At 42.6% G+C, this 23,834-nt stretch overlaps 1 protein-coding gene across 4 annotated transcripts in view; it reads right to left on the minus strand.

Annotated features, from left to right (window-relative positions):
* Window positions 1-23,834, minus strand: part of LOC134846528 (jouberin-like) — a 439,624-nt gene that overhangs the window by 30,999 nt on the left and 384,791 nt on the right. For all 4 annotated transcript variants that reach the window (XM_063863907.1, XM_063863905.1, XM_063863906.1 and 1 more), the window contains exons 2-4: window positions 13,700-13,800; window positions 13,596-13,629; window positions 13,343-13,518 (exon numbers count right to left, since the gene is read on the minus strand). In XM_063863907.1, the coding sequence (XP_063719977.1) occupies window positions 13,343-13,518; window positions 13,596-13,629; window positions 13,700-13,764 (275 nt within the window). In that variant the 5' untranslated portion in view covers window positions 13,765-13,800. The remainder of the gene's footprint in view (window positions 1-13,342; window positions 13,519-13,595; window positions 13,630-13,699; window positions 13,801-23,834) is intronic.

Below are 23,834 nucleotides of genomic sequence, written 5' to 3' on the forward strand. Positions count from 1 at the left end.
AGTATGGAACGCCTAGGACATATAATACGTATGCCCGACGACAGAAGAGTGAAACGCGTAACTTTTGGTTGGTTAAGCAAGTTAGAAGAAACTGAAAAACCGAGAGCGAAGTACCGTTGTACTCCCAGACAATGGATCAAATTGATGTGCGAAGCAGGAATTGACCAACTAGATATCGAAGAGATGGCAAAAGACAGAAAGCAATGGAAAACGATTATACAGAACAGAATGACACATCTGGAAAGATGGGAGGAATCCCAAGAGAATGGATGGGAAGGAGGCATGATAGAAGGCTCACAAAGAAAGGAAAGCGTCAATCTCGGGTGTAGCCAATGCGAAAAAGTCTGCAAATCTAGAGCTGGTCGGGCAGTGCATATAAGAAGAATGCACAGAGAGAGCGCAGAACATACGTGCGTCAAATGCCACGCCAAATTCCCAACGAAAACAAACCTGAAGAATCACGAGAAGAAATGTCGAGGAACACCAAGCCCTACCAAATACGTCCCGGCAACAAAGGAATGTCCACTGTGCAATAAATTGTTATCAGCAACCAACCTAGCGAGACATATGAACAGGAGCTGTAGATAGCGACATGGGGGACCCTAACAGGGTGAATACCCGAGAGAGAGAGAGAGAGAGAGAGAGAGATGCACTATCACAAAGAACCAACGTCCGGAGACTGGTTACATCCGAGGATACACCAAGTGTTGCAATTGACAACAACCCTTTAGAAGATTCAATGTCATGTACATCACTAACAGCGGCATGGATGGAAGTGTTTGTATTCTCCTTTGATTTGTTTGTTCCAGCCTTATTCGAAACCTTTGAATTTTCCTTCCGAGGAAATATTCTTTCGGCTCCATGGAGCAAGACATTATGTGTGCTATCACACTCTGGCTTCGGGCACTTTTTTGCTATAGAACATTGCCGGAAACTATGATTGCCATTGAGGCAAGCGAAGCAAAGTTTCTGTTCAGCTACGTATTTTGCTCGCTGAGTAGCATTCTTTTCCTTAAAAACAGCACAATTCCACAATGCATGACTGAGCCTTACTAGTTACCTGGCTATTGGCTGCAAAAACTTTGGTTGTTTTTGGTTTAACTGGTTCCTCGTTTTTTGCCTTAGAGTTGAGTAAACGTAATCTTTCATGCCCCTCGGCCTTTTCTTTCAACCAGTTGTTAAAGTCTAAGAGTGTTGGTCGCTGCCAATTATGTCTAACAGTATGCATTGACCAAGCCTCCTTGCGGTTAGGCGGAAGTTTACTAACAGCTTGGTTTAACAGGTTAACACTCTTTAGATCATCGTTGAAAGACAATAATTTGAAAACTGCTATGAGGCCAGATATGGCAGAGGAGAAACTAATGACATTTTCCGAATTGTGCATCTTAAGTGGAGGAAAAGTATTCAGCTTATCAAGATGCGCACCAACAATAGCATGTGGTTGCCCAAACTTCCGTTGCAAGGTGGCGAGTGCATCCTTGTACATAACGCCACTATAAATAAACTCCGCAATTGCGGTTTTTGCTTTGCCTGTGACGAGCGTTTTTAAGTATGTCAGTTTCGTATTATCGGTGAGAACAGCGGAATCAACGGTGGACTTAAACTGACCAAACCATTCGTGCCAGTTTAACGGGTTGCCGTCAAACTGGGCTAACTTCCATTCAGCAAGATGATCTTTGCGGCTATGCATCAATAATTCCGCCAATTCACGAGCGGAGAGAGGTCGATCCAATGAACAACCTTGGTTCGGATCAGTGAAAGACGGTGCGTAGTCTTCACTGACTGGCTGATAACCAGTATTAGTATGATTGACAAAATGCGGAACATGTTGTGGATGAACTGAAGGAGTATTAAAATACAGAGTCCCACCACTAGTATACCGAGCGGCGGTTACACGATGGACAACAGTTGTCACATAAGAAAAAATGATTCCAGCATTACAACACTGAGCAGGCGTGACGATTGGAGTTGTAGCTGCCAATCGCCATAAATTTGCATCACTTGTGTAGTAATCGGTGATATTAGGTGACACAGTAGGCGGAACAAAGGGAAGATTATGTTGCGTCTGGACTGGCGCTGCATGGCAATTAGGTGCCGAAAAGAAAACCGGCGTTGGGTTTACTCCAGAAGATGAGGAGCCACCACCAGCAAATGCAGGTGACAAAGAAACAAAACCAGAACCGGGTTGTGCCGGTAACATTGGAACAGGTAATGATTCCGGTTGCGCAAAGGCAAAACTACCATTAGTTATGTTTGAACTCATGGTCTGTAAAGGAACAGCAGACGGTGGTGTAACACGTGTGCACTAGAATGCATATTGTTAACTGGGAATGGAACAGAAGCTTGCAATGGCTAAAGGCTTGCACTGCCAAATTGAGGCATAGCCCGATGTCCATAACTATGGATTCCAGGGTCACTCAATGCTGTGTGCTCATGGTTACGACTATTACTGGTGTGAATTGCATGAGCGAGGATGGCGGAAGTCGTCGGTCCTGATGAAATGGGTACAGGAGTGAAGGCCTGCAAACCTGTCGCACTAGCAACGTCTGGAGGTGCTTGTGAACTAACAGAGTCTACCCAATCATTAGTTCGATCGGTTGCTACTTTTGAAATAAGTTGACTTACTCCTGTCGAGTTACTTTCCGCTACCTTCTCGCTAACCTCAGATGAAGTGTCCTCAAGTTCAAACGCTTTCAGTTCCATTTCAATTAGTTGCTTTTTATGACTTTCAGCCAATTGCTCTAGTTCCAGCTGACTTTGTTCGAACTTAAGACGGTTCTCTTGCTCTTTAAGTCTTAAAGACACTTGATACTGCCTTTCCAGCTCCTCATGGCGTCGTTTTACTGAAGCTAACTCATGCCGTTTCTCACTTGATGACATAGTGCGAACAGTCGACGTATGACAAGTGGAAGCTGATTTATCAGACTTATGTGAGTCAAGCTTTCTACTATCCTTAGACTTATTAGAGACCTTAGACCTGTTTTCAGATACTCGTGCTTCTGAATCTTTTGTTTTGTGCGAGCGTGAGGATGTCTCAGACCTAGTTTGTTGTAAAGATCCCTTGCTCCCTGTAATGCCGGCTGCTGGAAATGACGAAGGTTCAAGGCTCATCATGTAACTCTGAGCTTCATGCATTACTTTATCGTTCATTTCGGTTACTTTCTTAAGCCAAAGGTCTTGCTGAGCAATAATTTTTTCAGGATTTTCCGTTTTTCCCGCTGACCTAATTAATTGCTCATTGATGTCGACAGCTTTTTCCAACGAAATTTTACATTTGTAAACAGCATTATCAATTTTTGTAGTGCGACTATTATTCTCAAGGTACTCAAGTAATAATGAGTGACCTTTAACCAGCTCATTTTCTAGATTTGGACGGGTTTCGAATAACTTGCGCATCTTACTTTGGAATTGTTCGTCCATGTTTTTCACAAATTGACAATATTCTACGGATGCTCACTTATAGAAAACAATCAATAAAATGAGGTACTGTTTTGGTACGTACTTAAATTTGCATTAGTAATTCAACATTAGCTTACAAGACGGGTGAACTTGACGTCTCAAAGCTTCTGCCTGAAGCCTATTTCTTATAGCTTTCCGAGCTTTGAGGGGTAAGCGGTTCCGCTTCTTACGTGTCTTAAGGACGTTAAGATTAGCGCTATAACGCCTTAGAAGGAGGAGAGTACCTGGTCCTTAGCTAAAGTCTTTAACGACGTTCAGAACGAGAATACCTGTTGAACTTAAACTTTCCTCTATATCCTCGGTTCCGTTCCGTCTACGTTATACGATTGCACAAATGTTTGTCCTATACCTTAATAACAAATTGACAAGTTGCTCACTACTCAGCTTGCGGTTATTGTTACTGCGGTGCCTACTTATCGAGTTATTAATGGCGTCGTGCCAAATTACGAGGTCGTTACGGTGCGACAAGTAGTGATGAAGGTAGTACTGTATTGTTTTCTGGGAGTCCCTAGCGTTAAAGTTCAAATTTAAACCTGGCTTCGTAAAGCAAGTATCTTTGACGCGCTTCTGGGACGGAGCGGGAAGTTTTCGCAGCGCGTGATCCAAGGAGCTAGCTCCTAGAATGAATACAATATAATTAAGGGACCTATGCGACGGCTTCGTTACGCTTAAGTACCAATGGGGTTGGAAAACTAAGTAGGCCGGTTGAACTCCAACAACACACACGGAGTAAACCTGAGGATGAAAGAATTCAACTTAACTCACTTAACATCACCGTACCTGACCACTTAACTTTACTGTCACGCAACGAAATCAATAATCGGACGGGCTGAAATGGCTTTGTTTTATTTGAAGCGAACTGGCTTTCAGTTTCACCAATGGTGGGTGGGGGATCAGGCAAATTGGTTAAGTTCCAACAACACACGCGGAAGAAACCTGCGGATGAAAAAACTCAACTTAATTTGCCTGATATTTCGCTACCAGACCACTTAACATAAGGTTGGTGTCATCTTGCAGCACAGTTTTGGAGAATTCTGGAGACATTTTGAGGATTTTTTGGCAATTTTTTTTTACTTTTTTCACAAAATTTTTCAGAAAATTTTGGTCAGCAGGTTCGAGTCATAAACCAATCCAAAAAACTAGTCCAGTACCTCTTTGTCTATGTTCCGATTTCACTGATTAATATTCCGTTCACATGTATCCAAAAAATTTTGGTATCGAGAAAAAAATGTCAAATCAGTTTGTCTATGTACCGACTGTAAGATATTTCAGTTCAACCGAACTGTCCAAAATTTTTTTGGTATTGAGAAAAATTACCGGGGGCTAGCTCGCGGGAAAATTTCTAGCATATATGACATCGTATATAAATTTAAAGCACGAATGGATAGTTTTAAAAGTTTTGGAAACGTCTTACAGTTTTTAATTGGAGATTGGGCGTCACCGGTTTCGGTTTGTTAGATTTTTGGTCAGCCGCAGAGGATTTGTCCAGCAATCACTTCTCAAACTCACACAAAACGTCTGTAGTTGACCCCTTGTCTGATGATCTGGATACCAAAAATCTGGGTTGGAGTCGGCAGCTGCGGACACTCTCTCCGGTTCTTTCTTCTTCGGCTGTGTCACTGGATTGGCACACCGTTGTATCTGGCTAGGTCTGGGAAGGTTTTAGGCCGATTTGAATCGTTCAGCTCTCCGATCGCTTATCCGACTGCTTCTGGTAATGATTGCACGTCACTGATTCCAAATTACGTAGCCTATTTTCTGAATCGCACAATTCCTCAGTTCTAAAATTGGCTCCTGACCATTCTGACTATTTCTGGAATAAACTCCTAATGTATCTCGTTTTTCTTTTTGTAACCTACGTGGTTTATAACTTCTAGTTGCAATAACAACCGCTTTCGAAGTTCTTTGTCGAAGGTAATGTTTGCGTTATGCTTCCTGAAGAAGAATTGAATTACTCAACTATGTAGTTTACTAAAAACGCTGGCTTGGTTTTGAAGCTAGTTTTGAGTTGCAAACGTCTTTCTTGATCAGGACACTTATCGTTATCAAACAATCAGGGCACTAACTATCTCTCTGTGGGCGCCAAAATATGCTCGCTAATCTCCAAAACTGATCCCAATTCGTTAAATTAATAAGAGATATTTTTCGGTAAATAACTCAAGCAAATAGATAAATTTCGGCATTCTCTATCGATCAAAAACATCATATAACTTTTTATCATCTGTTCGCTTTTGGAACAAATCGGCGCAAGCTAGCCACAAGAACCGGTCGGTAGTGTCCTTGAGACAAATTGCTTTTTGGCGGTCAGTCTTAATCAAGGCTGAACCGAATTAGAACCAAAAAACAGTTAAAATAGGATGTAACCACCGTTTTTAGTATATTAATACATGGGCAGGTGGGGGACTCGAACCTACGTCGACTGTGATGTAACGTTACTTTGTCTTAGTTCGCTTGGCCAAATGTGCTTATTTTATATGCATCTATACTCTACATTTGCATTGCAACATGAACGTAAAAATTGACCGAAATAGGTGAGGACTGAGCTTTAAGTGTCGCCTGTGCGGACAATCCTGGATATTAAGAGCATCCCTGAAAATTTTCTTCGCTTGGCGACCGCTCAAATATTTTGATAACCATCTATTTAAGCTAAACGGTTCGCCGGTGTCATGAACGAGATCCAGGAGAGATCTCCTGCGACTCAGTAAAAAAATATATGAGAGCGTAAAAGTGATAGAACACATGGAAAAAAAAACAAAAACTGGAAACAAATTTGTGTTAGCGTATAAAGACCGCGTATAAAATCAGTGTGATTAACACAAAATAAGCGGAGCTTTGTACCACTTCCGATACGATACAAACGAAGCAATGCAAGCCAGCAGATAAAAAGAATCACTGACTCATTAAAGAACTAATACATCTTCGAAAAAAAACAACTAAGAATTTTATGGAATGATGTTCAAAATGAGAAAAATCCTTCAAACCACAGTCACTTGCGTTAAATAATTATTCAAAAACATTCTAAAGTAGCAAAAAAGGGGAAAAATTTCGTTAAACTTAAGGTGACCCTAAAACAAAATAGTCGTCATGAAAAAACTCCTAAATCACACAATACAAACAAAAAAAAACGAAAAAATTGAGGCCAATAACAACTTTTAACTTCAAAAAGTTTAAAGAAATTGGAGTTAGTAAACTTACAACTAAGAGCGATGAAACATAGCCAACAGACAGATGGAGAAGAGTCAATAAACGCAAGTAAACAGAAAAAAAAACCAACAGCCCAATATCAAAGAAAAAAATAGATGCCCTAAGGCTCCTAAAACTTCTAAAATTTCCAAATAAAAAATTTGTACTGAACACTTATTTACTAGTTAGGTTAGAAAAAAAGAAAGTTCGTAATAATACACTTAGCTGATGGCTAGTGTAAAAACTGAATCAAGAAGCATGTTTTTAAATACAAACGAAAAATCAAACAGCGAAGAAGTAAATTTGAGCCTGGACAAAAATTATGCCTTTTCCTGAAAAGAAGTCATCACGACCTACATAAGAGTCTGAACTACGTTTATTGGCTCCTAATGAAAAAAAATTTTCAACAAAAAATCACCTACTGCACAAACCGTGATGAGTCGAATTCGCCGACAAAACAAGCAGAAAAACATTAGGACGACAAGTTTTTTAAGCTGAAAACTTCCCCGTTTGAAACACAAACAGGTCCTAGACATACTAGAACTTAAATTCTTTGAAATTTCCAGCCGGAGAAACTAAAAAATTTGATACGCCGAGCTACCAAATGATTCCGTTAACCAAGTTGGAACCGTTAAACAAGCTGAAAAAGCCTATACCCTACTTGATAGCGCTTGCTAATCGTATGCGTAATAAACACTTATAAACCCGAATTTTGATTCTTCTGTCAAAAAAGCGTGCTTTGAAAGCAATCAAAAATGAAACCTCTAGAAAAATGAGCCAGAAAAATGAGAAAAAAACTGAATTAAACACAATCTCAAAATAAGCTTCGCGCTGCTGAGGAATTGAACACAATCTCAAAATAAGCTTCGCGCTCCTGAGGAGCTCTATATTATGTATAAGGGGTGCAGATCGCTGCGCAAAGTTCAATTTATCGACAGCTCCATTAGCGCTATTGTAGAGGAAGGACGGCTAAGATAAATTAACATTACGAGATGCATTTAATGCTGATTTATGACTTCATTGATAAAATGATACAGCTTGCTGATGTATATGCATTTTTATAACGCTGGTATGGCCCTATCCAGCTTGTGTACTTACCGCAACTAAACGGAAGGTCTTCTTTGAGAATTTAGTTTTTTTTTGAAATCTCATACGTGGAAACTGACTTCATTCATGAAAAATAAAACATTAAAAAATAAATGTCTACTACTCTGAGAGAAAAATAACACCACTGTTAACTCTAGAAGCGGTGGTCTCTAGCACTCATAGACAAGAATTTGGTGCCATTTACCCGGATGGCACAGTCGAAGTTTCCGACAAACGCCGAGAACGACATTAAAGGCGTTGTTATCGCCGTTGCGGTGAAAAGGAGGCTCAGAATTTTCGATTTGGACTGGAACATTTCTGAGAAATGCCAAAAACGGCCATTTTGTCCAGAAGTATACGAAAAAAGAGAACAACCGATTGCAAGACAGAAAATAGTCGGGAAAAAATAGACAAAGCGAGAGTGCAAAGCTTCTTATCGTGACCACGATAAGGTGCCTACTGGAAGAAGATTGTGGAAACGGAAGGTCTAATGGGACATTTAGGATTGCACCGAAACGTCCAGTGCAACAAAATTGGAGAGATAACGACGTTATCTCCGGGAGAGTACGGAGTCAGATGCCTGGTGCCCAGGGACTGTTAGAAAAAAATACCTATATATTTTAGCTGATGCAATGCCCCGAACGTATTTAATTTACTCCGATAATAGAGACGAGGAAAGGGTCAATCCATCTCTAATGGATTTAGTAAATAGCTGCCAGTAAAAACATCTAATTGTGGTTTTCTAGCCGTGTTTTAATAGTAATCACGTTGTCTGGGGATCCGAGACCCAGCTATGTGATTATTTTTTGCATGTAATCGAAAGCTGATAGAAAGTCGTTTGGCTGATGGCATCATTTTTTGGCAATTTTTTTTTACTTTTTTCACAAAATTTTTCAGAAAATTTTGGTCAGCAGGTTCGAGTCATAAACCAATCCAAAAAACTAGTCCAGTACCTCTTTGTCTATGTTCCGATTTCACTGATTAATATTCCGTTCACATGTATCCAAAAAATTTTGGTATCGAGAAAAAAATGTCAAATCAGTTTGTCTATGTACCGACTGTAAGATATTTCAGTTCAACGGAACTGTCCAAAATTTTTTTGGTATTGAGAAAAATTACCGGGGGCTAGCTCGCGGGAAAATTTCTAGCATATATGACATCGTATATAGATTTAAAGCACGAATGGATAGTTTTAAAAGTTTTGGAAACGTCTTACAGTTTTTAATTGGAGATTGGGCGTCACCGGTTTCGGTTTGTTAGATTTTTGGTCAGCCGCAGAGGATTTGTCCAGCAATCACTTCTCAAACTCACACAAAACGTCTGTAGTTGACCCCTTGTCTGATGATCTGGATACCAAAAATCTGGGTTGGAGTCGGCAGCTGCGGACACTCTCTCCGGTTCTTTCTTCTTCGGCTGTGTCACTGGATTGGCACACCGTTGTATCTGGCTAGGTCTGGGAAGGTTTTAGGCCGATTTGAATCGTTCAGCTCTCCGATCGCTTATCCGACTGCTTCTGGTAATGATTGCACGTCACTGATTCCAAATTACGTAGCCTATTTTCTGAATCGCACAATTCCTCAGTTCTAAAATTGGCTCCTGACCATTCTGACTATTTCTGGAATAAACTCCTAATGTATCTCGTTTTTCTTTTTGTAACCTACGTGGTTTATAACTTCTAGTTGCAATAACAACCGCTTTCGAAGTTCTTTGTCGAAGGTAATGTTTGCGTTATGCTTCCTGAAGAAGAATTGAATTACTCAACTATGTAGTTTACTAAAAACGCTGGCTTGGTTTTGAAGCTAGTTTTGAGTTGCAAACGTCTTTCTTGATCAGGACACTTATCGTTATCAAACAATCAGGGCACTAACTATCTCTCTGTGGGCGCCAAAATATGCTCGCTAATCTCCAAAACTGATCCCAATTCGTTAAATTAATAAGAGATATTTTTCGGTAAATAACTCAAGCAAATAGATAAATTTCGGCATTCTCTATCGATCAAAAACATCATATAACTTTTTATCATCTGTTCGCTTTTGGCACAAATCGGCGCAAGCTAGCCACAAGAACCGGTCGGTAGTGTCCTTGAGACAAATTGCTTTTTGGCGGTCAGTCTTAATCAAGGCTGAACCGAATTAGAACCAAAAAACAGTTAAAATAGGATGTAACCCCCGTTTTTAGTATATTAATACATGGGCAGGTGGGGGACTCGAACCTACGTCGACTGTGATGTAACGTTACTTTGTCTTAGTTCGCTTGGCCAAATGTGCTTATTTTATATGCATCTATACTCTACATTTGCATTGCAACATGAACGTAAAAATTGACCGAAATAGGTGAGGACTGAGCTTTAAGTGTCGCCTGTGCGGACAATCCTGGATATTAAGAGCATCCCTGAAAATTTTCTTCGCTTGGCGACCACTCAAATATTTTGATAACCATCTATTTAAGCTAAACGGTTCGCCGGTGTCATGAACGAGATCCAGGAGAGATCTCCTGCGACTCAGTAAAAAAATATATGAGAGCGTAAAAGTGATAGAACACATGGAAAAAAAAACAAAAACTGGAAACAAATTTGTGTTAGCGTATAAAGACCGCGTATAAAATCAGTGTGATTAACACAAAATAAGCGGAGCTTTGTACCACTTCCGATACGATACAAACGAAGCAATGCAAGCCAGCAGATAAAAAGAATCACTGACTCATTAAAGAACTAATACATCTTCGAAAAAAAACAACTAAGAATTTTATGGAATGTTCAAAATGAGAAAAATCCGTCAAACCACAGTCACTTGCGTTAAATAATTATTCAAAAACATTCTAAAGTAGCAAAAAAGGGGAAAAATTTCGTTAAACTTAAGGTGACCCTAAAACAAAATAGTCGTCATGAAAAAACTCCTAAATCACACAATACAAACAAAAAAAAACGAAAAAATTGAGGCCAATAACAACTTTTAACTTTAAAAAAATTAAAGAAATTGGAGTTAGTAAACTTACAACTAAGAGCGATGAAACATAGCCAACAGACAGATGGAGAAGAGTCAATAAACGCAAGTAAACAAAAAAAAAACCAACAGCCCAATTTCAAAGAAAAAAATAGATGCGCTAAGGCTCCTAAAACTTCTAAAATTTCCAAATAAAAAATTTGTACTGAACACTTATTTACTAGTTAGGTTAGAAAAAAAAGAAAGTTCGTAATAATACACTTAGCTGATGGCTAGTGTAAAAACTGAATCAAGAAGCATGTTTTTAAATACAAACGAAAAATCAAACAGCGAAGAAGTAAATTTGAGCCTGGACAAAAATTATGCCTTTTCCTGAAAAGAAATCATCACGACCTACATAAGAGTCTGAACTACGTTTATTGGCTCCTAATGAAAAAAATTTTCAACAAAAAATCACCTACTGCACAAACCGTGATGAGTCGAATTCGCCGACAAAACAAGCAGAAAAACATTAGGACGACAAGTTTTTTAAGCTGAAAACTTCCCCGTTTGAAACACAAACAGGTCCTAGACATACTAGAACTTAAATTCTTTGAAATTTCCAGCCGGAGAAACTAAAAAATTTGATACGCCGAGCTACCAAATGATTCCGTTAACCAAGTTGGAACCGTTAAACAAGCTGAAAAAGCCTATACCCTACTTGATAGCGCTTGCTAATCGTATGCGTAATAAACACTTATAAACCCGAATTTTGATTCTTCTGTCAAAAAAGCGTGCTTTGAAAGCAATCAAAAATGAAACCTCTAGAAAAATGAGCCAGAAAAATGAGAAAAAAACTGAATTAAACACAATCTCAAAATAAGCTTCGCGCTGCTGAGGAATTGAACACAATCTCAAAATAAGCTTCGCGCTCCTGAGGAGCTCTATATTATGTATAAGGGGTGCAGATCGCTGCGCAAAGTTCAATTTATCGACAGCTCCATTAGCGCTATTGTAGAGGAAGGACGGCTAAGATAAATTAACATTACGAGATGCATTTAATGCTGATTTATGACTTCATTGATAAAATGATACAGCTTGCTGATGTATATGCATTTTTATAACGCTGGTATGGCCCTATCCAGCTTGTGTACTTACCGCAACTAAACGGAAGGTCTTCTTTGAGAATTTAGTTTTTTTTGAAATCTCATACGTGGAAACTGACTTCATTCATGAAAAATAAAACATTAAAAAATAAATGTCTACTACTCTGAGAGAAAAATAACACCACTGTTAACTCTAGAAGCGGTGGTCTCTAACACTCATAGACAAGAATTTGGTGCCATTTACCCGGATGGCACAGTCGAAGTTTCCGACAAACGCCGAGAACGACATTAAAGGCGTTGTTATCGCCGTTGCGGTGAAAAGGAGGCCCAGAATTTTCGATTTGGACTGGAACATTTCTGAGAAATGCCAAAAACGGCCATTTTGTCCAGAAGTATACGAAAAAAGAGAACAACCGATTGCAAGACAGAAAATAGTCGGGAAAAAATAGACAAAGCGAGAGTGCAAAGCTTCTTATCGTGACCACGATAAGGTGCCTACTGGAAGAAGATTGTGGAAACGGAAGGTCTAATGGGACATTTAGGATTGCACCGAAACGTCCAGTGCAACAAAATTGGAGAGATAACGACGTTATCTCCGGGAGAGTACGGAGTCAGATGCCTGGTGCCCAGGGACTGTTAGAAAAAAATACCTATATATTTTAGCTGATGCAATGCCCCGAACGTATTTAATTTACTCCGATAATAGAGACGAGGAAAGGGTCAATCCATCTCTAATGGATTTAGTAAATAGCTGCCAGTAAAAACATCTAATTGTGGTTTTCTAGCCGTGTTTTAATAGTAATCACGTTGTCTGGGGATCCGAGACCCAGCTATGTGATTATTTTTTGCATGTAATCGAAAGCTGATAGAAAGTCGTTTGGCTGATGGCAACATAGTTTTTAGCCCTTAACAGACCAGAAAAACAACTGGATAGGTCAAGACTGTTAAAAACGAGTAGGATTAAGGTAACTGACGACTGCCAGTCGTCAATAGGTACTTTTTTAACGGTCCATCACTGTGTAATGTCTGGGCGAATGTTGAACTTGCGTTTGCAAAAGATCCCTTGCTTGTGACATTTGACGTACCAGGCATGTATAGTACAATTGCAGACGAAACTGCTCGAGTTGATTCCTTAAATCACAACTTAACACATGATCCAAAGATTCTGTTCATCAACTTTTTATCAGGAATATTCTACATTACAAGTTGAAAAGACATTCGAATCGCATGCAGAAATAGAAGAGTTATTAGCCATTTGATAGCGCCTGCTAAAAGCCAGCGCTGCTCATACCATAAACCTTCCTTCTTCACATTTGTCAAAAGGTTACTTCTAATTGATCAAATATAGCCAATAGAAGTAACCAGTGTTAATGAACTCAAGAAAAATACAAACAACAATTAACATCGGCATAAAAATCTAATACAAGAATCATTAACGATTGACACTTTGATGAAACTAACCCAATTAGAAAATGGATAAATATATATTATTTATTTAGCTGCGAAAACGCAAGCAGTTTTCGAGCACAAAGAGGGACAATCGCATATATAACCTATATAAAGAAACAAAATCTATTAATTTCTCACCTTTGCTCTGTTTCTAATTTTTCGCTATTTGATTCGAATCCAGAGTTAGTTTCCGATTTTCTCTCTCCAGTTTTCTTCCTCGTTTTCGTTTTACCAACCGTTGACTTCATCAAATTAGATTCGGCAAATGTGTCTTTTTCTTTTCTCAGTGAAGTGCCTTCCTTGATTTTCTCTAACTGCAAAAAAAAAACAATCAGGAAATCCACAATTTTTTTTGCACATTTAGATATTATGAAGACATTAAAGGGCTTACCATTTCTATTTCTTCGTTGTTTTTCCTCTTTCCCCTAAAAACATTGGCGAAAACTAAGTTTAAATGGCATAAAATAACCCACGCAAAATCTATGGAAAACTAACGTGAGAGAAGACTGATAGGTTGAGCGAAGGGCATCAGCGACATCGCCATCCTCCGAAGGAGCCATACCAAAATTTATTCAAGATACAAGCTCATCCGTTCTGTAAACCACACGAGCAACATGTAATTAACTTTGACAGGGTTGAAGCGGAGCTACGCAATGTAACAGTCGTTCGCTTATGTCAGTCTATAGCCATTGGCACAAGGGCCAGAGACCTTTCGCGCTTTTCATCTCAATCGGTCCGAGCAAATTAACGGTTTAACTAGAAATAGAAGTCAAGATCATGTTTCTGGAACTCAAGATCAGGCCACTACCAAAATAACTCCCCACACTGGATGTTAAATGGAACGCCCCCATGTGCCAGTCGGTCATATTTGGAAGTTTGACCTTGAGGAAGTCTTGATTTTGGGGTGAAATGCAATTTTTCAAAAATTTGAATTGAGCATGTCATGCTCAAGTTTCTCGCGACAACTGAAAATATCAGAAAATAAGATCAGAAGATTCGAACTACAATCGCTGGAAAGTAGTCAAAAATAGCAGCGGGAAATTGCAGTTCGCAATTTCCAATACATTATTCGAACAAGAGTAGAGCTGTCTGATTCTTGGCAGAAGACAGAAAGTAATCACGAGTGGAAGGACAGTAAATTCAAGTGGACCGGAGTGAAATTTCAGTCAGTGGAAAGGTGGACAGCCGAAGTCTCCCAATGGTCCAGACCCAAAACTTATTTCTTGAGCTAATACTTAATCATTACAAACTTCTCGAGTTAAACTTAATTACCCAATTACTTCTGGAGTTACTTGTTAATTTAGTTACTCGATTCTAGAGGTCTTGTCGGTATGTGAGTACCCAATTAAACTTTCTTGAGTGTGTTTTATATTGTTATGTTGAGTTAGGGAGAGTTTTTAGGTTGATCCATTTCAGATTAGACTTGATCAATCACGACATCAAGACTGTGACATTCGACCAGAATGGCCAAAATGCAATTTATGCAGACTTCGAATTTTTAGCAGTAAGCCTTCCGGATTGATGATTATTAAGAATTAAGGACGTTTTTGGAACGATTGGCCAAACGGTGAGGGCTAGAATATTCTGGTATTTTAAAATTTCAAAAATTCGAATTATGACGTCATATTTCTGAGAAACGTCAGAAACGGCCATTTTGGCTAAAACGAGAAAGAAAAACAGAACAACATTAGCTGCGCTAACAACAACTACGAAATTGAGATCGGAAAAAGACAACGAGTTACAGAATAACAGAAGAACCCTCCGAGTTGCAACTATTGTGCTGCTACAATAGTTGCAAGGCCGTTGCGAGCAACGGTGAAGGGTGAAGGACAGCCTTCCGGATAAAGAGGAAATCAGGATAAGCGAGCTTGATCCAGCGGATTCATCAATCCGGAAGGGTAAAGGAACTGAAACTTTTATCCTGTTGCATAAACTTTTAGCTTCCTGTCATGTCCTGACTTGAATTTAATTAATATCTAGATTCATTTTGATAAGGATGAGAAGCTAGGAGTTGGGGGAAAGGGTTGATCCATCTTCGATGGAGATGATGATTTTTATCTACTGAACAAAAACAATAGTAATATAATAAATAGTAGTAGCCCTGTTTTTAGGAGTGACCTCGTGGTCTGGGGATACTGAGACCCAGCCATGAGCTCACTATTTCTGCATGTAATCTAGTTAATTTGAGTGTTTTGACCGAAGCCGAAAGCAGTAACGTTTTTGTCGACCCGATGTTGGAAAAGACCACCGAAAAGTACTGGCTTGGTAGATACGGTGAAAAGCATGCAAAGCTCTGTTTAGACGCTAGCCAGTCGTCTTAAGACCTAGTTTTGTTTTCCGTCGATATGTATCTTCCGGGCGAATGTTACATGTATGTTTTTATGGCGCTCCTGGGTGTTATTCTTTTTTAACATCATGACCGGCAGAACCGTTAAAGAGCACTCCGCGCCGAGCGGATGCTCACATTAACGCCCTTAATAGGCCTAAACCACCGGGGCGGAAGGGTAGTTCGGAACGCGGAAGCCTTCCGGATTACCGTGAACAGTTTTTTTAACCTAGTTAAGACCGAAATGTAACATTCGTCTACTGCAGTCACACATGAGGCTTAAGAAAAATAGGCCCTATAACCACTGGCTCAAGGGTCAGGGACACCATCTCTTGTGTTTTTCTACCTCAAGAACGGTCGGAGCCAGTTCGGTTCGCTTGTGACATGAGACTACGACCCGTTACAGCTTAAAGGCTACTACTAAAATATCCCCCCACTCTAGAATTAGAAACGTCCCCATACTTAGGTCTCTAGATACCCAAAATACATGAACGCCGTTAAAAACCGGGTTGGAACAATCCGTTGAGTTACTTTTTATTAGACAGTGGAACTTTGATCCATTTCAGATGGATCAACCTAAAACTCGCCTTACCTCAACATAACAATTATAAAACACACTCTAGGAATTTAAATTTGTACTCACATAGTAGCACGCTCAAGAAGTGGGAAATAATCCAGTCGGTAGTTAACTCAAGAATTAAATAACGTAACTAAATGAGTCTAATGTTTTATAGTTTTAACAATGAGAACGAGTTTATACTCTAGACAATAGTTTTCTTGTGAACCATTAGGACACTCAAGTTGTCCACCTTTCCACCGAAGGTTCACTCTAGTCCAGTTCCGAATAACACTCCAGTCGCTATAATCCAATTCGTGGGAATGCTCTCGTCTCTGTCACAGATGGGACAGCTCTACTCTCGATTATGATAGTGATGGAAATTGCGAATAGCAATTTCCTACTGCTTTTTCTTACAACTTTCCCGCGTGTGTCACTCAATCGTTCTGAAATTGTTCTGATTTCTTTTTTCTGATTTTCAGTTATCGCGAGAAAATCGTGCATGACAGGTTCCATTCGAAATTTTGAAAAATTAAATTTCACTCCAAAATCAAGTGTTTTTTGCTTCTCTCAAGGTCAAACTTCCAAATATGACCGACTGGCACATACTCCCCGGACTCGAGATCGATGTCCTCATCGCGCGCTGTCTTCTGCCAGTGAGTCCCAGAAAAACCGAGTGTTGCTCAAGATACAGTGCCAGTGGTCATTTACAGAAGTTTGCAGCAGATTTAAGCTTATCTACACCCCAAAATTCACAGCCATTTAAAATTTTCACACTATTGCTAAACAGCAACCAAAATCTGCATACACCTGCACCCTTGAATTTTCGCTTTTCAAGCCAATCATTTTAAAATCTCTTTTGTCCTATTCAATCAGGAAATTGTCATGCAGCATTTCGATTTATATAATAAATATAGTATATTAGTAACAATATTTGCTTTGTTAAAATTTCTTTTTCGTGAATCCAAGTTTCACTCGGATCCACGCTCAAGCCCCCCTTCCCTCTCAGGACTCAAGATCCATCGGATTTGCCCATTCATCTCGTACTCTTCGCCTTGGAGGTACTGCATCCTGAAGTGCTAGATGCGGCAAACTGTCTCAACAGTTCCTCTTCATCATCGGAACTAATCACAATCTCCTCCCAAGCCTTCAGCTGTTCATAGGATCGCATCCATTCTCTCTGCTCCTGCAACCTCTTTGCTTGGTTGGGTAGTGCCTTCACCCTAGCTTCTCGGTTCAAGCAAAAGGAGTTGTGCAGGCTCAAGCTCACGTTCTTCGCCAGGTCTTCCTCTAGTATCGACTCCCTCGCTTTGGTATTGTCTCTAGACATCTTACCCACTCTTTTCCATCCTGTCGTGATCGCATTACGATGGGTTAGCAGGGGTCTCTTGAAAGCTTCCGGCCCAATCTCGGCCTGGAACTGTCGATACTCTTTTTGATGTTTTCTCATGTGATCTTTCGTTGTCATGTACAACCAAGACGTCAGTGTCGCCCGAAACCATGGAAAGTACCTCAAGCGACTCCATACGTGCCTGACTTCCGTCGGTATGGCGAATACTTTGCACGCAGTCTCAAACAACTCGAGTCTCCTGCTGTAGTCTATCGCGTATATTGACTCAGCCGTTGGCGTCGTCGCCTCCCGATACTTCGTTATATTCTCTTCTATCCATCTCAGAGCTAACATCGTACTCACTACTAAGAGCGTCACCTTCTGCCGATGATCCGGTAGTCCGATCGACCGAATCTCTTCCACATCCCACACCAGGCAAAGGTTCTTGTGATCTGGATACCACACCGTTTGTGCCAAACAGTGGCATGGGCATTCCCCATGAGAGATCTCAATGCTCCTGAGATTACGCTCCCCTGAGGCTTCCAAGAGAGGCTCAAGCTCCATCATTTTCTCGTGCATCGTGTCGTTGTCTTCCAGGTTCGGAGTACTTCCCACAGGTTTTCCGATCACGTTTTGTCTCTCGTGATCGCTTGTGTTTTCTCTTTCCAACTTCAGAAGATCTTCTCCCCAGATTTCGCTTAAGTCATCTCTCAATTCTTTTGGTACTGTCCCTTTGATCTTTCTCAACAACTTGTGCGAGTGATGCGACATCCGAGCCAACCTCACGCACTTGGGCACTGAGAAGGCCTTGTCCACCAGTATTCTCTGGCTGGACACTTCCACCATCGCCATGTGTAGCGGGTAGTGACTTCCGCACAAGTTGGCCATCATTGACCCTATCAGCGATTTCGCGTTCAATGGCAAGCCATAAGCTTCGCTCATGGGAAATCCCATTTCCGCCTCAAGACCAACCTTCCAGCTCCGGATGTGTTTTTGAGTCACCTGCAACACCCCGGGCCATGATTCTACGCTCAACGCCGTCACTAAATGATGTTCAGATTCCAGTCTCTCCAGTGCCTGCAGACCACACATTCTCGAGAAGAATCCGAGAGCTGTCGCTATATTCACCGTGGTTCTCGCGTAACATTCCGCTATTATTTGCACTTCACTTTTCTCCCTTTCTGTGATGTCTTCGAACCAAGTGACCAGGTCTTCTTTTTGAAACGACAGTATTCTGACGCATGACCGTCCATCGCAGATGTGCTCTCCGTTCCCACACGTCGAATCCAGACAGCTACCCGGCTCCAATTTCTTTGCTGACCCGGGGTCGCTCGTCCTTTCGCTTGGCTCTTGCATCTGGGGCGTGATTAGCTTATGTAGCACACTCAACTTCGCCAGATCTTCATCTTCCGTTGGTGCTAACCTCACTCGCTCGGTGGTTTCCTCGATTAGACTCGCATGGGGATGTGGACACCAGGAGGGTCTTAGTAGCTTCCATATCACTCCCAAGTTCGTGGTTAACAAGCCATTTCCACCGCCCTTGTTCACTTCAACTCTCTCGTTTGAGCGCGGTATGCTTATCACCTCTGGTGTTTTCTCAAGAATCAGGCCCAGGCTCGGCCCCTCTTTTTCCACCGCGTCTATTTCCATTATTCTTTCTGTCCAAAACTTCAGTAGCTCCGCTACCTCATGGTTTCTGTGGGCTCCTCCAGCTTCCGAGTCTAAGAAGGGATTGTAGGCTATTCCCATCACTCCAGACACATATTGGTATTCCCCCTTCTCACTGAGTCTCGAGTACTGTTCTGACGAGGCCAGGTTACGGTGAACATCATGTTCTTCCTCGAACTTCTTATTAGAGAACCTCCGTACCTCGTCCAGCTTTCGATGGTTCTCTAAGGATAGTCTGGAACCATCTTCTTTCTCTATTCCTGTACTCTGATATACGTTCAAGATGATCGTTGAGACTCTTTTCTCCATGGTTTTACTTCCACTTGCTCTCTGGTGGCATGCCAGGATGGTGCTATCAGACATCATTGACATTATCCATCTCAAGAAACATGTGGCATCTTTTCTTCTAGCCAGGCTCAAGCCTGAATTGTCCCTGGCCACGTGTTGCATCAGTGCCTGATACACCTCTAGCTTCTTGCTCCCCAACTTCAGCCTGTCATACGAGGTCAATGTCTCCAACTCTATTCCCACCAGACTCCAGGTGAACATTAATTGTCCCGCAGTTCTAACGAAGGGATTCGCCATTAGTGGCGGTGCTGATGAGGATGTCCTCATCGCCTCTTCAAAATGATCCTTCAACAAACTCTGCCAGGACCTCTTCAGATGACTTGCCATCTCTATCTTATTAACCTCGGCTTTTTGCTGGGTGGCCCAATTGCGTCGCTTGCGAGCTATTCCACTGTCCGACTTCTTCAAGCAGTCCTCCATTTCCTTCAATGTTTCGAGGGCCACCCACCACGTCCGGGAAGTGTTCCTCGTCTTGTTCCTCTCCAATGGATCACTCGTCACTTGTTTACCCATGTCCTGATGTGCCTTCGAGATCCATTCTTTGCCGATCTCCACTTCCCCTACCTGTCCGTTCGTTGAACCTCTCTTCACGTTTATCTTCTGAGGCTTGAAGTCTTCTTCTGACGTCGAACTGGCGGAAACCTCAATTTCCTTTTCTACTTCAAGTGGTTTCCTGATCTCCGAGCTGTTCTTGTATGCCGCCGTCTTGCATCGAGCCAAAACGATGGGCGCCGTCTCTCTCAAGTTTCCTTCCGAAACAGCATCCACTGAAGGACTACCCCATCCTTCCACTTCTCTCTTCCTCTTGCGAGTCTTCACATCTCTGCTCGAGGGTGTTGTGGCTATCATCATTGATTCGACCTCTCCATCCACTCCTTCCAACTCTTGCCTCCCCCCTGCTCGAGCCTTAAGGATATTAGTACTTTTAATCATATTACTAGTCCCAACCTTATCCCTTTTTATATCATCAACCATTTTATCCACAGTTTTTTGTTTCAGAGTAGAGCTGTCCTCACATTTCTCTTTTCTAGTCTTCGATCGTGCGTTCCTCAGCTCCACTAGCTTGTTCAGCAGCTCTTTTCTTGCTTTCTCATCCAGGCCCGTTCCTATCAGGAGCGGTTCCCCGAATCTCACTACTGCGTCCCACAGTTCCTTCTTGAACTTGTCCAGCGTCGTCTCGCTGCCCACTTCTCGATTGAATTCCTCCAGGAATTCCTGCCAAGCGTCATCCTCGAGAGATCCCAAGAATATGTCCCTGTTCCCTTCGAACGTGTTCTTCTCCCTTTCCTCCGAGCTCAAGAGTAACATCCCCATATTGAAGGTCTCACCTGCCAATGGCAATTCCAGATCCTTCCGGGGAGACGGAATCAGGGGTGGTGTGGCAGTATCTGCCCAATTCTCCTCGCTCAAATCTTTCAACAGCTCTTGAGTGGTGAGCTCCTCCCCTGATGGCCCTGGTTCAGGCGTATTCCCCACTTCCATGTCTTCACCGGCTTCACTGAGAGTTTCATCCATACTCTCTTCTTCTGACTCATGTCTCCTTCTCTCGAGAATTTTCTTAAATCGGTCCTCGACGGGTCCGCTCCTCTTGTCTCCAGGTGTGTCCACGGACAGTGGTGATGGTGTCGTAGGATCCAGCTTTTTGTATTCCGTCAGTGCTACATGCAGTTGACCTGCTGCATCTAGTTCTGTTCCTTCCTGTCTTATTTCCACCTGTTCCAAGCCATAGGGCGCCTTATATTTTCTCGTGGCAAATTTCATGTCGTCCACCAGTGCGACGTGCCCCTCCATCACGATCATCCTGCCATCATCCCATATGGGTAACATGTTCTCAAGTCCCTCCTTCTCAAGAGTTCTCAAGACCTTCCGCACCTCATACCCTGGGGGCTGCGAACCTCTACTCTTTTTCGCTTGCGTCGTCCACGAATTTACCTTCATCTCGCTGGTATGGAAGTAGACCGCCGCCGTGTAGCCAATGAACAGGGGGTCCCAGCCATCAGTGAAATCCTTCTGCATTTCCTCCGTCGTCATCCTCGCCATTATGGAGGGAACTACCAAGGGACTATTCATTCCTAAGGTCATCCTCCTGACTATTGGGAACTCAAGCATGGTGGCCGGGAGGATTTCTTTCTCCATTATGGTCTCCAGCTCCCTCTTCACCAGTGCGAAGCACTCCTTCCAGGCAGGAATTCTCAAGATTTCTCGTCCGTCCGCCGTCAATGGGTTCAAGTTCCAGAATTTGGGATACATTTCAATGGGACCCTCTCGCTTGCCTCCCATTCTACATTGCATTTGCCCCCTGAAGTTGTACACTATCAGCTCGGCATCTTTCACCTTTCCAAAGAGTACCGTGTTGCTCATTCGCCCTCTGAGCACCTCCTGCTGACACCAATTTAACGCCGTCCCATCCAGTATACTGATAAGGCTCAAGTGCGTTACAGAGTGACGATACGTTGTCACCAGGGGGTCTGGGAACGCGTACGTCACTGCTGGACCATAAATGCAGGTCACCACCTCCTCTAGGCCCCGGATTATCCCCATTGGGTCCGACCTCATTGCCAGGCATAGGTCCGTCAGCAGAGGCATCCCTCTGTTCGTCTTCTTCCATTCTTCTCTCTAAGTTGGATTCTCATCTTCACCCGTCATGTGCCGATTTTGCATCATGAGGTATTGCACTAGCAACGTCTTCAATCCTGCGGCACACTTGTAGGAGCTGGTTTCAATGCTCGTGTGGACTCTCCCCATAGACAGAGGCTCTCCATATTCCATTAATCGATGAAACGACACCAATTCCCCATGGGTCAAGAGCACTAGTGCCAGGTACCCATCAACTCGAAGTGTCTCCACTCCCCGACTAAACATGTATGCTGGACCCATGTTGAACAAGTATCTGGGGTAGACCAAATACAGGGCCAAGAGCAGGCTGATGGGCATGCCCAGTATCTCCTGCACGAAGGCTCCAAAGATAGTCGCCGTGGTACCGAATATTCCTGCCAAGAATTCCTTCTCCCAGCAAGGACTCAAGAACTTGAGAATCTCGTAATCCCTCCGAGTCTTCAATTCGCCTTTGGCGTGCTCTCTCCAGAACCCTGCGATCGTCACTTCATTGGCGGCCGAGACAAATCTAGCCACCGTCATGTCTCTTACTTCGGCCAGCTCCAGTTGCTTCTCTAGGAAACTCCAGACTTGCTTCACGAGGAGTGGTGCTTCCTCCCTTGTCTTATTCGTGGCGTTCTCCAGCCTTGGTGTCAAAAATGGCCACCAGCCATTCTCTTGAGTCAAACGATATTTCAACGATCCTAATTGCTTTTCCGTCTCGGCCACATTTCTTCTCTCGTTACTGGGACCTCTAGACTTGCTGGTGGAGTTCGTGATCTTCACATCCATACTCCGAAACCACAGGCTGGCCGTTAATTTGCTTATCGCCGGGTGATCGTCCCCGATGACTGGGCTGAACTTGAGCTGCCTGGCAAAGTTCGATATCTCTAGCAAGAGCACCTCGTCTAATACGATCAGGATGTCGGCTAGTCCATAAAAGCCCCTCAGTGCATGAGATATGTCCGCCCATGCCGCCGCCAATTCTGACTTGCGAAGCCTCAGGTTCGATGGCTCCAACTCCCGATTGGGGGCTGCCATTAGAATCCGCCATTCACTCCCTTCTGCTATCAGGATCAAGACCGCGTACACGAACTGTAGGGCGGGTGGCATATTCGCGTATCCAGGGGATGTGGTAAACACCACCTTCGTCTTGGACCCGAATCTCGAGACAACATTCTCTTGCACTTCATTCATCGCCGCAAACAACGCTTGAATGGCTTCCCATATCTTCCTCGATGTCGGAATTTCATCGCCCTTTAGTTGCTCAAGAAGTCCCATCGCGTGCAGGTGATCATTCATCCCTGCAAACAACAGCAGCTCAGGTTCACAGGGCATCTCCGACTTTATTGCCACTACCAGAGTTAACATCTGATTCAATTCAGCTCCTGGCAAAGAGTATATCAAAGTCTCCGGCCAGAACAACTTGGGAGACGTTCCTTCGAAGTCTGATCCCGCCACAATGACTACTCTCGCAGCAGCTGGGTCTGCTCTATCATACACTGCCAGGGTTTTGGCCAGCTGGGTACTCCCACAGGGCTTCCCGTACCTGGGATCTTCCGCCAATTTCGAGCCTTCGTAAGCGGCATCTGGCAATCCCGTTCCTCCCGGATTGAGTAGCTTGTCTACCACCTTCAACTGTGCCGGGGTTGCCAACCTGATCCTGGCGATGCTAGTTCGGTGCTTGGGAGGTTCTGCTATAAGTCCCGGACTCCCCAGCAGCTTGAGAGGTCTGTAGTTAATGGGTCCCATGATCGTTTTTGTGGGAATTCCCGTCAGGTCTGTGGTCTCCATCAACTTCGCTCTC

The sequence above is a fragment of the Symsagittifera roscoffensis genome, chromosome 5 (genome assembly GCF_963678635.1).
Source record: "Symsagittifera roscoffensis chromosome 5, txSymRosc1.1, whole genome shotgun sequence".
In the NCBI taxonomy this organism is placed as follows: domain Eukaryota; kingdom Metazoa; phylum Xenacoelomorpha; order Acoela; family Convolutidae; genus Symsagittifera; species Symsagittifera roscoffensis.